The sequence below is a fragment of the Protomyctophum parallelum genome, assembly GCF_964188405.1.
Source record: "Protomyctophum parallelum genome assembly, chromosome: 12".
Lineage (NCBI taxonomy): Eukaryota > Metazoa > Chordata > Actinopteri > Myctophiformes > Myctophidae > Protomyctophum > Protomyctophum parallelum.
Window position 1 is genome coordinate 26,376,460 of NC_139712.1, and position 17,217 is coordinate 26,393,676.

Below are 17,217 nucleotides of genomic sequence, written 5' to 3' on the forward strand. Positions count from 1 at the left end.
TAATCCAATAATCTCCATTTCAATATCTGAAGTTAATGCAAACACATCCTGCATTTTATCGGACAGCAGTTCAATGACAGTAGGCTCAGTAAAGAGGAAAGTGTTTGATACAAAAGCGCCGCGGCCTCGACACTCGGCTGGGTCTTCTGTTGGTGGCTCTGACGGAGTTCATTTGGGGAGTTGGTTTGTGGTGGCTGGGAAAAAAAATAGAGCTGATTCTTTTTTTTCCCCTCGACCGGCCCAGCTTGCTTCGTTCTAATTTTAACCACCCTCCTTCCTTCTCGACCCAAACTGCAACCTCCTCGCCGACTCTCTCTCTCTCTTTTCCTAACGCGACCCCGGTCCCCGACGAGCAAACTGCGGACGGAAAGCCGCTGATATTCGGGTTGTTGTGAGGTGTCGCTACTGGCTTCCAGCTCCATCTCGGTCTGTAGCAGGAGGAGCCAATGAGCCATTAACCAGTGGATGGCCTGCTCGCTATTCTAAATACACGTTATACACGTTTTGCTGTGTATTGGCAGTGATGACTGGCTGCCCGTCAGTCTGACACTTTGGGATCGACTTGAAAGGTTCCCGCGAGCTACTGGTAGCTCACGGGTTAACGGTGGCCGAGATTAGCTGCTCACGGACACACACACGGACACACGGACGGACACACGGACGGACGGACGGAGTGCAAAACATACTCTCCCCCCATGCCTTTCGGCCTGGTGGAGACAATTATTACTATTGGAATTTTGTTTTGGGACAAGTCTTAGATTGACTGGCCTATAATGCTGGCAGTCGCTATAGTAGGCTAGTACCAAAGAGTCAAAGACCTGTCATGAAAAGGGTTCTGCTGCCACCCGGTGGAGTTAGTGTAGCAGATCAACAACAATCTGTCGATAGACTAATCCACAAAGGGATGCCATTATTACTGGGGTGTAGGGTTTAGAATGCACTATTGTTCCCTATAGGCTACTAGTCCCTTGTGTGTGTGTGTGTGTGTGTGTGTGTGTGTGTGTGTGTGTGTGTGTGTGTGTGTGTGTGTGTGTGTGTGTGTGTGTGTGTGTGTGTGTGTGTGTGTGTGCGCTGTGTGTGTGTGCGCTGTGTGTGTGTGCTGTGTGTGTGTGTGTGTGTGTGTGTGTGTGCGTGTGCGTGCGTGTGTATGCATGTGTGTGCATTATTATACTTTGAGAGTAATTGGAGCATAATCATATATTTGGTATATACATATTTCACATCACACATGACACATTTTGTGGGTTTTAATGAGGTTAAAAAACATAATAATAATAATAATAATAATAATAATAATAAAGAAAGCTGATTCTTGATGCATAGAAGTCTTTATTCTTGAAAATCAATTCACATTTTTAAAGCTAAAATGATAGGCCTACATTTGGTGGTATAAATGGTTAAAATGTATAATTAAGACAATCATGTATCTTAGTATATGATGCTGTGGTCATACATAACACAGTAAATTACTAAATTAAGAAAGTAACAAATCCTGTCAATTCCAAAAATGGTGATTTCTGATGATTGTGCTATGCATAGTGTTCACCAATGCAAAACAATTACACAAATCATGTTATAAACAAATGAAGTAGGCTATCATAGAAAGATGTAGAATAAAGCCTCTGATGATAGTAGGCTAATATTCCTTTGGATGTGATGGTTGGTCTTGTCTGTACTCAGAACTTCACATAGGTGAGGTTCACCTTTCCTGTCACCTCCACCTTGTCGATGAGATCAAGTTCAAAGAAGCGGTAGTTGTAGGTAAAGACTTCAACATCGTTGAACATAATGATGTACTTTGTAGGTTCAGCCTTGATCTTCACCTATAGAAAACACAAATGTTTGTATACAGTACATGAGCATTCACAACATCACAGGACTGAAAACTGCAATTGTCTCTTCTACGGCAAGCTGCCGTATTGGTGTTGGGAGAAATCAAGTCAAGTCTTTCTGACAGAAAGAGGGGCGACTTTTCGTAGGGCTGCCCCTTTTCCTTAGAAAACCCTTTCAGTCAGAAAAGAAGGTTCAAATCAAATAGGCCTACTATGCAAAAACAGGTCCCAAACAACACCAAAGTCATGGGTTTGAATTTCACTAAAGTTATGCTATTTCTTTGACTTTCTGACAGAAAGGCTCTTTCTGAAATTCTGTGATTTTGTGATGGTGTGTGCACCAGAAAAAGCCGATATAGGCCTACAAGCTCACTACGCGTTGTATCTAACACACGTTGTGAGCTTGTATCAACTATTATACTCCCATTAGGGCTCACAATATTTACAGAAGTAAATAATACTGAAATTAAGCTAAATATAGTGTATACCATAAAAGGCTTGCCACGCTGGAAGTGCATGCCTCCAGATAACTCCTCGTCACCCCAGTTCCCATCCAATAAACTGTTGCGCACCACATGGTTCTGGTTGAATCTCGGGTTGAGATGAAACGCGATCCCCTTGTTGCAAAGAAGGTTGATGTGCATTCTGGGATGAAAAGAAGATTAGCAGACGTTTTGTCTGTCTGTCTGTCTGTCTGTCTGTCTGTCTGTCTGTCTGTCTGTCTGTCTGTCTGTCTGTCTGTCTGTCTGTCTGTCTGTCTACTAAATGTGCAATGGAGATCAGTGGTGGAAACACAGGTGGGTAACCTGGAACTTTCCTCTAACTTTTTCTTTTTTGGAGTGTCAAGTGGAGGGAAACAATTTCTACTGGCTAAATCAACAGGTTTCTGTCTGTCTGTCTGTCTGTCTGTCTGTCTGTCTGTCTGTCTGTCTGTCTGTCTGTCTGTCTGTCTGTCTGTCTGTCTGTCTGTCTGTCTGTCTGTCTGTCTGTCTGTCTGTCTGTCTGTCTGTCTGTCTGTCTGTCTGTCTGTCTGTCTGTCAAAAGCAAGTAGGCTACTGCAGTTGGTTGGACCCTTTAAGTCAAGTTCAAAATGTACAGAGCAACTTGTGTAGTTGAGTAACATTTGACCAGGAGGAGTGTCTATAGCCTACTTTTAGGTAGGATAGGAAAAAGCACAATACTAGAGCCTCAATCTGGAAAATAGAATTGTCAGCTATTTATTTCCTTACCAAACAAACAATATATTTATATACAATCATGTCATCTAAGACTATGCACCTTTCAGCATCGAGGTCCACCATGCCTTGGATTTCGAGGATGCTGCCTACAGGAAAACCGCCTGGTATGTTCACTTTGAATGGAATGACCTAGTGGACACAGGAGGAATGAAACATTATTATTATTAATAATAATAATAATAATAATAATAATAATTGACATTTCAATTCAATTCTATAATTAATATAATGATTGTAGAAAGCGTTAATGGTTCAAATTCTAAGCGGAATATAAGAACCACAAAACATAAAGAATACTTACTGCATTAACATATTCTGCCATTGTGGTGGTTTAGAGTTGAGCTCTTTGTGTCGAGGGTCTAGTAATGTTGAGAGATGTGTACAGGCTGCTGTTCACTGCATGTCATATTTATGTGGTAGGAGAGAGAGGGTGTAAACTCTGACGCCCTATATGTTGCATGTTACTCAGGAACTGTTTGCAATCATACATGGCTGGGAAATTGATGCAATTCTCTGCTGACTTATGCTGATGTATGATGTAAAACCAAATGTATGGCTATATCGGGATCTGATGAAGACAGGCAACCTATTCAGCTTGCTTCCCTTACAGTGAAGCATTGTGACAGTTATACATATCTTGGTGCCATCTTCACTGCTGATGGAAATGCCCGAAACTCACTTGCACTACATGCAAAGGAGAAGACAAAGCACCTAAACAAACTGATTATCTTCCTGACCACCAACTATGATGCTCCATTCTGTGTAAAAAGGTTTTTGAGGCTGCTTTCTCATCAGCTATATTGTATGGGTGTGAGGCTTGGTTGAAAATCCCCTTAAAGTCTGTTGAAACTCTCTACATGTCTGGAGTGAAATCCCTACTTGGGGTAAGGGTTACTACCCCTAACTTAACCTGCCTGTTAGAAGCAGGACTGCCTTCAGTGCAAGCTTTGGTGAGAGAAAAGCAAGCCAGGTTCTTCACCAACATACAGCAGCGGAATGGCATGCTTGATGACCCCTTGTGGTATGTTCTTCAATTGCTGAAAAAGGAGAACCAAGTCATGTATTCTCATTTATCTGAGATAATGGAAAAACAAGATCATATTGAGAGTGACCGAAGGGACATGATTCATAAATTAAAACCCAAGAGGGAACAAGATATAAGACATACCAAGCCATCAACCCAGATCTATTTATTCACCCACTCTATACCAGCACCAGCAGTAGTACACCTTACATTGAGGACTATTTGAGGATAACCTTTACACGGTCCATAGACTGCGTGTGGAAATGGGAAGATGGAGCCGCATACCACCTGAACAGCGGTTTTGCCAATGTGAGACTGGTATACAAAACGAACAGCACATACTGGTGTGTCCCCTCACACAAGATATCAGAGTGAAATATGGACATGAGGGTATTGATGAGCTCACTCTTTGTGGGCACTAACAGAGAGACTTTGCATATATGCTACATGCCTGCCTGTCACTTGTGGAGCAATAGAAAGCTCCTGTTGTAAAGGGATTCTGTATTGTGTATTGTATATTTTAATATATTGTACCTTTTAAAGTTTTTGATTCATGGGTTTTTTATTATTGTTTGGACCCATTTACACTGGCAGACAAATCTAGCCTGAATCAGATCTGTGCCACATCAAGATTGATATCCGATTGGTTTAAATGGTCACATGACTCATTTAAACAAATCAGATTCCAATATGGATTCCAATCCATTTCATGAGGTGGACATCCTAAAGATATGAAAAAATAAATAAACGATTTGTTCTACCCCGGGGTAGAGGGGTATAGTCAACTTTTGGGCTTTTGCTTCCTGCACTACTACTGCAGTCAGCAGTCCAGAAGTTATGTTCCACAAGACCAGGCAGGTAGAACTTCAGTTCACTCTTCCAGAATGTTTGCCTATACCTTCTGGCACAATTATTAATTTCGGGACCCTATTATTTATCTTGTCTGTATAGTATTTGGGGAGATATATGTCTAACCAAATACAGAAAAGGTAAACAACAAAAAAGGTAAACAACAGTTTTAGTGCATGGTGCTATAGGCTAATCCTATTCTTGGCTAGTATATGAAAGGGCGGTACGTGATGGGCTTAGATAAACCCTAGGCAGGAGCTGCACTGCAAGTGGTCAGAAGACAGGTATTAGTGATTCTAAAAGCACTTAATAGCATCAAGAGGCCACATGCCGCTTGAGAGAGAGAGAGAGAGAGAGAGAGAGAGAGAGACGCACAGAAGCAGACCACAACCTCAATCTTCAAACCTACAGATTAATTGGTAGGGTGTGTCCTTTAGCACTATATGCTCGCCTTCATGTAGATTGGTATTCTTGGCCTATACTGTACGTTTAGCTGTCTCAGTCTCAACATGTTCGGCAAGTTTAAGGGCCTCCTTAAAGGGCCACAGCCTCCATCTGGTGTTGGTCCCACTCCACCAACACCACCACCATCACCAGCCCCTGCTGCTGCTACACCAGCTACTGCAAAGGTGAGGTGACATCACTCGACGCTATACCCAGTGGTGGTAAAAGTACCGGTACTCAATGTTTTTGTTTACTGAAAGGGACACTTCACCCTTTTTGCAAAAAAATATGTTCATGATGCTTAGACGATTTAGAACACTTTCCTTGTGGTCTTTATGTGTGTAATATGTGGTTTTAGATGGTTGAGATTTTTAGCAGTGAGCCCAGTGTCTCTGATGTCATGGACTGTATGCACTGGGCTCACTTACTTTCTGGACTACATTTTGTCTCGGTAAGACGGCCCTCCCCCTATCCACAAGGAGGAGCAGTGCACCAAAGCATTATGGGAATTGTAGTCCAGGAAGGAAGTGTCCATGACATCAGAGACACTGGGCTCACTGCTAACATCTAAAATATCTAAAACCACAGACCCCCAGGAAAGTGTTCTAAATCTTCTAAACGTCATTAACATTCTTTTTTTTCTTTTGCAAAAAGGGTGAAGTAAAAGTATCAGTACTGTAGACGTAGAACTATACTGTTAATTAAGTAATAGCCTGGAATTCAAAATGTACTTGAAATGTACACACATATTTTTTAAAATAGCAGATCTGTACAAGCTCTCAATGTGTGATCTTGTAAAATGATTGTAAAATGTAAAATGATTGCAAGGATTGCCCTGGATGTTTTAGTCGGTCTTGAGGCCTATTGTAGGCTATGTTTTGTCGCATACGGGGGTCATGCATGCATGAAAAATGGCCTACAGTATATGAAAGATCTCACAATGCAACGAGAATCACGATGCATTGTGAGCTTGTAGAGCTGCTAGTTTCATATTTCCAACAACACTATACTTGATGCCTCACTCAGTATGCCGGAGAGAGTCAATACATCACGGGTATCACAATCTGTCTTATGCATGATGCATGTGTCAGTTAATTATGCTCAAAGCTGACAGAGCAGAAATCATGAATATAAATATACACAATGCAAAATGATCGAGATATGATTGAAGTGCACTGTCTTGTTCAGACATCGAAACGGAGAAACGACTGAATCCCAGCTGCGCCAGTTCTATTACGTCTCCTTTTGGATTGGATATTTCCAAAGCACGCTGAGGCAACCGCCTCGATTTGAATCAAAACATCTAACGCTCATCCAAAAGGGAGGTATTAAGGGAGGTATTCCACACCAGGGAAGCTGAAATAAGAAGCTACGTCATATTTCAATGTAATCTCTATATGCAAACCAGCTTTTTTTTATTAAAAATTAAATACAAAGTGTGCTTTTTTTGGTCTGGAAGGCTTCTAGTCTTCATGCAGGGCTACTCAAATTTCGCTATGCTTTGAAAAATGGCACGGAAAACAAAACATCTCCTTCATTCCCATGGCCTTTATGTTGTCTAACCCTATAGAACACTATATCATGACTTAAAATAAAGAAAACTAAATATCATAGGGGGCACAATCGGTGTGTTCTGCATCACCAACACCTGCCTGTACTAGAAAAAAAAAAAAAAAAAACAAGGATGTGGGCAGGGAAACTAACGTACCTTCTATGATGCCACTGAGCATCATGAAGGTACTGAAAGACCCACCCACCTCTGACATCAACAACATTATGAAAATATAATTGTCCGGGTCAAAATCACCAGTGTTTATTGTTCTAGGGCCAATAAGTTTGAGGACATACAGTACTATGTTATTTTGTTGTACAGGAGGAAAAACCCAAGGAGAATGAAGCCAAGACTGAGGACAAACCCCAGGGTAAGCTACAGTAGCATTCATCACAGTTTATACTATTTTTATTTTATTGACAGATAGACTTTGCACATAACTATAAGGACTTTGTCTCTGTGAAGTCAATGCTTCAAGTCATTCTTCATCGTACGATGGTGTCACTCTCTGCGTCACTCTCTCTAGGTCGTCCTCAGACGAGCCCTCCATCGTTGCTTCCACGCCATGTTGTTTTGGACTGTATATCTGCTATTTTGTATATCTGTGTATTTACAGTATTTTCACAAAATATAAAGATTATAAGAAAACAGAAGCTATAGCGGCAGTGGATCAGGGGTAGAGTGGCCGGTAGAGCAGCTGCCTGGGAACCGTGACACACTGTACCCCTAATTGCTCCCGATGCAGGTTGCACCGTGCAGGTTGGTGCCTTGCATGGTTTCCTCCGCCATCGGTGTGTGAATGTAATGCACAATCTATTGCGCCTTGGATAAAGGCGCTATATAAATGCACCATTTACCACTTTATACAGTATGTATGAAATAGCTTTTAAGAGAATGAGGTTAGATTTTCAAAAGATTCATGCAAGCAGTTGAGTGAAACTGTAAACACGTAACACAACTGGAATTGATAGTCGAATATTCAGAGCAATTGCTTTCATCGTATGCAGCACGCTCTGCAATTATGGTCGGGTGCAGACAAACACAAATACACCTGTCTACGCTTCAAACCACTCAGAATAAAGCTGCAAGGCTGTCATGCAATTTAGTGGGTTTCTTTTTTTTCTTCGTCATAGTTAATAATACATCCACGTATGATAACAGCATCCTAAGGTTATAGCAAGGAATATATCACCTCTAAACTAGCCATGGTTTGTATGGAGAGTATAAGGTTGCTGCCTTCAGGAAGGCGATATGGTGTTGCAGCATACAATAAGGTCAGACTGAAGAGGTATTTTGTCCATCAGTCAACAGGAGTTTGGACTGAGCTGTGGACAATGCTCTTCCCTTTATGTTTTTGAGAGGTGCTAGCCCCTCCTATATACAGGTTTAATGTTTGTTTTTCCTAAGACAAACGCCATTGAAATGGACAGGGTTTAATGTTTGTTTTGTCCATGTTTGTTCTGTCTGATAATTACGTCATAAAATATGTATATGTACATTGGTAGTACATAAATTAACCGTCTGCGATATTGTAAGATGTTAAGAGTGCCCCTCACTTCACACGGGTGTGATTTTCTTTAAATGTATGTAGTCTATTTTATTTTATTTTCTCTTCTCTGTGTTGTGTCAAAATGTGTGTATACAGTATGTGTTGCATACAATGCATGCATCTGTCGCAAGACACATTTCAGTGCAAACTGACGATGAAGTACTATATCATATCAAATCAAATCCCCCTTCTGGGATGATTTCATGGCCCTCTCCCGCCCACCTTTTTGGAAAGTCAAATGGATGACCAATTCAAAGGTGGCAACACCAGGTGCGCATGGCATACAATTAAATGACAGGCTGCAGTGAGAAAATGGTGCAGAGAAACCACACGTGCCTCTCTCCCCGACAAGCTGAATGCTATTTACAATCCGTTTGAGAGCTTCCATCCACGCTAACCGGGCCAGTGTCAGGCTGACACTGTCAGCACCACCTGAGGAGATGAACAGCATCAACACCAAGAAAGCCAGCCCACTAACTAACCACCTCGGAGGCCCATGCGTGCTTCCCTTCCCTTTCCTGAAAAGTGACAACTGCAAATGATGGAGTTAGAATGAACAAAATATATTTCACCCACACCAATTATAACTATAAACCTGTGAGGTGACCATGAGTCTGATTGTGATTGTGATTCTGCCAGGGCCCTATCCATTGATTCACACTGTACCGTTCCACTGATATGTGATTCATTGGGAAATACAGTACATCCAAACCACCAAGCCTGAGTGTGACTGGACAGCGGACGATGTGAGTGGATGCATGCGTGGTTAAGTCAGGATTTTCGACTTGCTCCAAAATAAAAAATAAAATAAGCTCATCAATCGTAAAGACATGGGTGCCCACCCCTGGCTTACAATGTGCAGCTATAGCTTATTATTATTATTATTATTATTAATAATAATAATATATATTGTTTTGTAATTTACTATGGATCCAGCACCAGCACCGGCTCCGGCAGCGGCTCCGGCACCGGCTCCGGCAGCAGCAGTAGCACCGGCCCCAGCAGGGGCCCCAGCAGCAGCAGTAGCAGCAACCCCAGCACCGGCCCCAGCAGGGGCCCCAGCAGGGGCCCCAGCAGGGCCCCCAGCCCAGGCTAACCCAGACCAACCTGGAACAGAAGGGTAAACCTAACCTTATGGCCTGAATCTCCCGTGCATGAGAACAGACGATCTACAGCCAAATAGGGAATCGACACTTGACTACAGCATTCATTAATTGCACTTGTTATGAGTTTTAGGTAGGGCTACTTGTCAACCCAACTCCAGGTTGGGTTGACTTCTAGAATCTTCTAGAGGGTTGGGACACATTTGTGTGTCGCAGACACATTTTTATGGGTCCCTTTGTTTTATTTCCAACATTCTTTTCTTAATCAATATTTCAAAACAGTTACATTTGATTTTTCAGTCATTTTCTGAAGAAAGAAATGAAAATTCGAAGGAATTCCATACATTAGAAAAGGTTAAAGTAGTAATAGCTAGTAGAAAATAGCTCCGTGCCACGTTGTGAACTTATACTGTAGATCTGCTGTTTTCACTATAGCTTGGGTCCCGCGGGGAGACCAACCACTGCAGATGTGCTAGTTAACACACAGATTAGCTAAAGGCAACACACACTGGCACAGATTGATTGATTCACATGTTTATTGACAATTATGCTTATTGTATTAGCCTATATGTACAGAAAATACTTACATTTATACACCAGTACACCACCATCGAAAGGATAAACTGCCCGGGAATCCCCTTTTAGTTCAGGGGCTTCAGCATGGTAGCATGGTCCCTACAGTAGGTGTGAGTGCCGCCCGGAGTGCTCCAACAACGTGCAGACTAGATTGGAGAAGCTCAAAGTAGCTTAACAGCTTTTCAGCTCTGCGTATAAGAGGCTCAGCGAGGCGAGGCTGCTTAAAGACGGAGAAGTCAAGCGAGTGAAGAGAGCTGCACGTCCGTCAGTGCACAGTCACGTCCACCGAGCTAATCTACATGGAGCAGTTGATGCCAGAAAGAAGGAAAGAAAGAAAGAAATATTAGATTTGATCAATTTCATAATGCATTGCCTCCATTTTTGAGGGGCGCTATCACCTCCAACGCCCGGCTTTTGAAATTACAGTCATATGGCAGCCAAGTCTATGGACTTTTAATGTTTGTTTAGAGCACTTTAAACAAACATATATGAATTAAAACGTTCCAAAAGCGATCTGCAAGCTCACAAGAGCTGTGAGCTTGTAGATCACCTGTTTTGACTGTTGGTCATTGTGACAGTCAGTGTGTACTGTACTGTATAGTGTTGGCTGTGTAGGGCTTTTTTTCTACAACTGTATTTCTACTACTGCAGGTGATATAATTTGTGATACCAGTTGTACTGTTGACACTATTATTTCCTGAATTAATGTTTTGGTATTTTTGAACTGGAATCCTGACATTTTCAAATGCCTTTCAAATGCCTTTAATTACTTGCGCAAGCAGAGCGCGCAAGTAATGAATTTGCCCGGTCATCGTTCATCGCGACAGCAACCCGCCATTTTATGCGTATGCCAATAAAACAGCAAATCTGTGCCTGGTTTGCTGGGACCTAGCCTGACCTAAGCAGAGACATTTCTGGTCTAGAGGGACGGGTCGCGCCTCAGAAATGCGCGCACCCTGATTGGATCTCATCGATCTGTCCGTCACCCCCGGCCCCTCCTCTCCCCCCTAGTGCAGCGCTACGTCACATCATTTAGAGCGACGCCCACCCGGAAGGGTTGACTCCCACTTTTAGACTGGTTCAGCCCACGGCTTTTTCCAGGCTTTCATCTTTCGCGCAGACGAAATGAAAGCCTGGGTATCGAGGCTAGCTGGGACCAGATCACATAAATGACCATATGTCTTACGTCATCATTTAGAGCTAGTCATACGTATACTATACATAATCAGTAAAATAAACTAGCAAATTGTGCCTGATCTGCTGGGACCAGAGTACGTGGTGTGTATATGTATGACTAGCTCTAAATGATGACGTAAGACATATGGTCATTTATGTGATCTGGTCCTTTATGTGATCTGGTCCCAGCAAACCAGGCACAGATTTGCTGTTTTATTGGCATATGCATAAAATGGCGGGTTGCTGTCGCGGTTTTTGGCGCAAAGTAACCACAGTATACCGCTAATCAATTTACAACTACATACTCTATATAGTATATGTATATGTATACGTATGTCTTACGTCATCATTTAGAGTTAGTCATACGTATACTATACATAATCAGTGAAATAAAATAGCAAATTGTGGTAAAACAAAAACATGGTAAAGTATCTATCATCTCCGACTTCTGCAATTATGATAATAGGAGATTTCAATGAAGACCATTATACTGAGAAAGATAGAAGTATAAAGACCTTCATGTCAAGATTAGGCTTTAAACAATTAAATACAAATCTAACTACAGATTACGGAAGTATTTTAGATCATGTATATTTTAACAAATGTGAAAGTATTATTACAAAAATTGAAGTTAGAGACACATACTCTGATCATGATTTAGTATTAATATCACTGAAATAAGATGAAATACATTTAAAACAATTGACAATTTACAATAAATAATAAAATAATGATACTGTATAACATATTTTAATTCAGTTTATATACCTTTTTTCATCACATATCAATGATTTATTTTTCTTTGAAAAACTAAAAAGGGATCTAGAATATTTCTAAATTGATAAAAGTGTATTTCTTATATAGATAGAAACTTGAACCATACTTAATAATACTAGGTGTTTACATGCATAAAGTAGATAGGTAGCAAATAGTTACACCTAATAATTAGACATTTCAAACGTTCCTTCACAAAGATACTGAGATTCCACAGTTTACAGCAGTCGAAAGTACTTGCGTGCTCTGCTTGCGCACTAGTTGGCCATTTATGGCCTACTAGTGTGCAACAAGCAAGTATGCACTCGTCAGAGTGCAGTTCTAGTTATGTTCACTTTATGAACTAAATCCAAATACATTGGACATGAAAAAAAGACAATAACATTTTAATAGGCTACTACTCATTATGCTAACTGAAGTAATTAAAGCGGGTCATGTTTGCATGTTTGGAATTGTAACGGCTTAAATCAATGATATATCAGTATTCTGATATTAACCTGCGGGCCGCGTTAAGTGAAGGCCGCATGTGGCCCCCGGGCTGCCAGTTGCCCATGTATGGTCCATGTAAGTGTTTTATGTCAGTGGTTCTCAAACTGGGGTCCAGTAACCTCCCGTCACCAGACTTTCCAACACAGAGGAAAGCATGGTCTGTGTGATCCGGTCTAGCTTAGGCCACGGATACTGAACAAAGAAAAAACACGTTCCAGTTGAAGGGTTTTTGCCAGTCGCTGCGAGTTGGAATGCAAGATGGATAGACCAAACGAACGATATGCCTATAAGCTAAACTACGCCTTAGTTAATATAGCACCAACATAAGTTTAACCCCTATAGGATATTTGAAAATACTGCAGCCGATCTACAAGTTTGTCAAAAGACATGATAAAGTTTGAGAACCACTGATTGTTTATGTGATTGTGAGGTTAATAGACTCTGTACACAGCAGCCATTTTGGTGCTCTATTCCATTATGGTCAAACAGAGTCAGAGTGCTGCTATTGTGCATGTTGGCTCACTGGAAACACCAGTGGGTCTGACTCTCACTCAAGGTGTCCTTGAGTGGGTTCCAAATGGCCCCGTACGGGTGTGCAACTCTGAGAGTGTCCAAATGGAACGAAATGTACCCACATGCTCTATTTGGTTCCATTTGTACACACATTTTAAACATTTTGGGAACCACTGTACACTACAGTCTTAAGTCTACAGTCTTAATTAGTATCATCAGTAACACCTGTGAAGGAAGTAGGGAAGGGGCCCTGGATGTAGGACGAGTTCATAGAGCCTATTGTAATGGAGGCATGTTGTTGTTGTGGTTGTTCTAGGCAAGAGGTGGTCCCCGAGCCCCCGCGGCCCATAGTTGTCAACAAGTACTCCGATGAGCAGCTCAGGGAAATCATCAAACGCATGAGAGAGCGCACAGCATTATACAAAGAGAAGGTCATCGACCAGTACGCCTCCTCTCCAGAGATCAGCCCCCCTGTCAGTGAGTACACAACTACACACACACACACACACACACACACACACACACACACACACACACACACCCATGCCTGCTCCCAAGCACTTTCAGTTCAGTCAGGACAACTCAAGAATGGATGGAATATATATTTATTGAATAGAAGATATGCAATACATTTATTATGGTATGGCGATGTATTATATCTGCTTTTTAGGTACTCTGATCAAGCGCATCAGTCCCGACCATAGGGACTCTGAATCCCCCGTACCTAAACAGTAGATCCAAAACGACAGGTGGTAGCTGGGGTGGAGGTGGATGAGCAGCAGGTTTGTATACAGCAGCACGCTGATACGCAGCAGCAAAGAAGGAAGCAGGAGGAGAAATGCAAACCTCCGGTTAAAGTAGCCGGTATGAAGATGGAGTGAGTGTGTGATTGGCTGAGTGAATCATGTGAATGAGAGCGTGATGCTGAGGCGTCCCAATTAACGCCCGGCAGCAACTGCACTGATAGGTTCACTGACTGAACTTGCTCTGCATGTCTACGACAGGCACAAATGCTCATTAACCGTCTTCCTGCCATTGCCGAAGCCCTTCGGCAATCAAAGCCTCAATTTGATAATACACCTTGCTGCCATTGCCGTAGCCCTTCGGCAATTATACTTTTATAGTGCATATGATCGATCGAGCCATAATGCTACTCACGTTAGCCGGTTAGCTAGCAATGTTGTTAGCACTGCACTGGATCGTTCATATTAATTCACCGTCGCCATAAGAATCCATTCTATCCGTTTCTTTCAATCGCCTGTATCTCCTATTCCTTGTCCCAGATGGCATTTTTGGTCAAAACAGCGTTTCTTTGACGGCACAGAGCCGACGTTGTGGAGTGCTATATGTACCGGCATTGATTCGATTATGTAAACAAAGGTTGTCTTGGCAACGTAAAGCTGGCAGGGATAAGCTCACTTCCGGTTGAGGCAAAATGTGGCTTTTCAAAATAAGAGCTCAAATTAAAAAAATGCTGGCATGAATTAGGTCCTAATTTCTCAATAAATGGCAGCAGTAAAAGGGTTAACACCCTTTTAGTGACATCATAACCCTAACCCCTCCCCCATTATCATACAACAACAGCTGTGGGCGAGGTTTAAGTTCAGGTGGGTGCAGGTGCTAAGGTGAAAACCAGGTATACCTAATGAACTGGTGGGTGTGGCCACATAAAACATAATTTTAACACTTTCTGTACACGTTTTTTGAAAGAAATCTTCCTCCTAGTGAAATCATAATACCTGATGACCATGTGGGGGGGGGGGGACTACATTTTTAACATTTCTATGCATTTGACATAATATTACCGTGTGTTTGTTGTCCCTGCTTGCTGTAAGTGGCTCTGGATCTTAAGAGCGTCTGCTAAAACGCCCCACATTGTGTTCCGGCAGCGCCGCGGCTTCGCAAAGACCACTACGCCGTGGTGATCGAGGAGAGGAAGAGGCAAGCGGAGGAGGACCTGCGCAAGAAGGAGGAGGCGGACAGGAAGAAGAAAGAGGAGATGGAGAAGAAGAAAGAAGAGGCCGCCAAGAAGAAGAAGGAGGACGAGGAGAAGAAGAAAGCCGAGGCAGAGGCAGCGGCCGCAGCGGCGGCCGCGGCGGGGGTGGTTGAGCCGAAGAAGCCCCTCGCCACCAGAGTCAGCGCCTTCGCCAGCACCACCTTCTGGACCACCTTGGACATGGTGGTGGGGCCAGTAGAGGACCAGATGGACAAGGTGCTGGGCAACACCATCGACCCGTTCACAGGTCCGGTCACATTCTGTATACCATGGCCTCCTTTTCCATCCGAGGTTGAACCGGTTCAGTTATTTTTTTGCCGCCTATAATATTGAGTGTTTCCACTGAAAATGAATTGGTTCAGAACCCTAAAAGTTGGTTTGGAACTGCAACCAAAAAATGGCCACCGGTTCCCTGAAGGCACCCGTTCTAGAACCAAAGTTATTTTGGTGGAAAAGGGGCCAAATGTCTTCTAAATTCTGACAGTTTTCTGGAAAACCTATGTTTCTATATCAGTGGTTCTCAAACTATTGCATGTCAACTATAAGGACCCCCAAAATTATGTAATTGGCCACCGACCCCTATACCCCCATATGTTGTTCCAGGGAATAACATATGGGTACATAGGCTACGTTTTTGAGTGAGCCGCTGTCTGTCTGTCTGTCTGTCTGTCTGTCTGTCTGTCTGTCTGTCTGTCTGTCTGTCTGTCTGTCTGTCTGTCTGTCTGTCTGTCTGTCTGTCTGTCTGTCTGTCTGTCTGTCTGTCTGTCTGTCTGTCTGTCTGTCTGTCTGTCTGTACTCTGTAGGCTCATACATACTCCAGTTTTTGGTGATAGGTTATCACCGTTTTAGGTGATAGCTTATCACCTAAAACGGTGATAAGAGTTGAGGCCATCATACTTGCTGTGATGTCCTTAAGGATTGACCCCACCTCCCTGTGGAGGTGGGGTCTACCTTCTAGACCAATCAGTGAACGGGGTGATAGCTGAGTCCAGAGTGAAAAGACTTGTCTGATAGTAAAAACAAAGAGATGGGTCTGTGTCCGTGTTGATAGCTGATCATCACCGCGACTGACGTAATGGTGTATAGTTTTCCAACCCTTTAAAAACTACACTGCGGTGATAAGCTATCACCAAAAACTGGAGAGTATGTATGAGCCTTGTCCGTCTGTCCGTGTGAGCACGGAATTCCACACACAGTTACATTGCCCTGCTGTCTCACCACTCTCACGTCGTCCACCCCCCCCCCCCCCCACTCCTCTGCAGATCGCAGTTACATTGCCTGGCTGGCGCTGGTGACGCTAGCCTGGAACTACAACACCTGGTTTGTCACGGCGCGCCTGTGTTTCAACTACCACACCCCGGACATGATCCCTTACTGGGTGGCCGCCGACCTGTTCGCTGACTTCATCTACTTCGTTGACGTCACCATCTTCCAGGCGCGCAAGCAGTTTGTCAGGGGCGGCGATGTCATTGTAAGTTGCTGCAATATAACAAGCTTTTCTTCTTTTCTTTCTTTTGAGGGGCGCTATATAGCGCCTCTCCTGTCTCCTATGCGCAATGTAGGCTACGGATAAAAGGTGAGGGCAGAAAAGTGAGGACACCAAATGTGATTGGCCAGAATGTGATGATGTATGATGATGGATGATAAGAGCGCCCCTCACTTCACATTGGTGTGATTTTTTTCTTTTGTTCTTTTTTCGTTATTTTGTCCCCCCCACATCGGAGATTTGTGCCAACACAAACATTGAATGCCATTGACAATGAAGGGAAAAGTTACGTCATATGTAGACGAGCAAATTGGCTTACCGATCACATAAATTCAGTTCAATTCAGTTCAATGAAAGGAGAAATTAGGCTATAATATGAGCCTCGAATATGACGTACATTTTGTCCCCGCACGTCTCAATATTTGCCATTGAGGATGAAAGGAGAAATTAAGTCAAATGTCCGCCAAAAATGACGTAAATTTGTGGAAACACAAACATTAAATATAGAGCTGGGACTCGATTAAAAAAATTAATCTAATTAATCAGAGGCTTTGTGATTAATTAATCTAGATTAATCGCATTTTAATCGCATATCATTATTTGACCCGAGAACAGT

The 17,217-nt window shown here is 42.7% G+C and overlaps 2 protein-coding genes across 2 annotated transcripts in view; one reads left to right on the plus strand and one right to left on the minus strand.

Moving 5' to 3' along the window:
• Positions 1–1,309: 1,309 nt before the first annotated feature.
• Positions 1,310–3,447, minus strand: LOC310868166 (galectin-5-like). Its single transcript, XM_083778434.1, has 4 exons — positions 3,372–3,447; positions 3,111–3,199; positions 2,321–2,477; positions 1,310–1,823 (listed from the first exon to the last, which is right to left on the minus strand). Exons 1-4 carry the CDS (start codon positions 3,390–3,392, stop codon positions 1,677–1,679), a joined length of 414 nt encoding a protein of 137 aa, XP_083634560.1. The 5' UTR covers positions 3,393–3,447; the 3' UTR covers positions 1,310–1,676.
• Positions 3,448–9,414: 5,967 nt separating this feature from the next.
• The window catches only part of LOC310867610 (cyclic nucleotide-gated channel beta-3-like), a gene marked incomplete at both ends in the record, with an annotated part of 45,428 nt that continues 37,625 nt past the window's right edge, over positions 9,415–17,217 (plus strand). The window contains 4 exons of the mRNA XM_083777725.1: positions 9,415–9,608; positions 13,436–13,596; positions 15,009–15,362; positions 16,378–16,586. Coding sequence (XP_083633851.1) covers positions 9,415–9,608; positions 13,436–13,596; positions 15,009–15,362; positions 16,378–16,586 — 918 coding nt within the window. The remainder of the gene's footprint in view (positions 9,609–13,435; positions 13,597–15,008; positions 15,363–16,377; positions 16,587–17,217) is intronic.

Coding starts and splice junctions, on each gene's coding strand:
- LOC310868166 (XM_083778434.1), bottom strand. CDS start 3,392: ATGGCAGAATATGTTAATGCA. Junction 3,200..3,371: donor TGGCAGAATATGTTAATGCA/GTAAGTATTCTT, acceptor TGTGTCCACTAG/GTCATTCCATTCAAAGTGAA. Junction 2,478..3,110: donor GTGGACCTCGATGCTGAAAG/GTGCATAGTCTT, acceptor TTTTCATCCCAG/AATGCACATCAACCTTCTTT.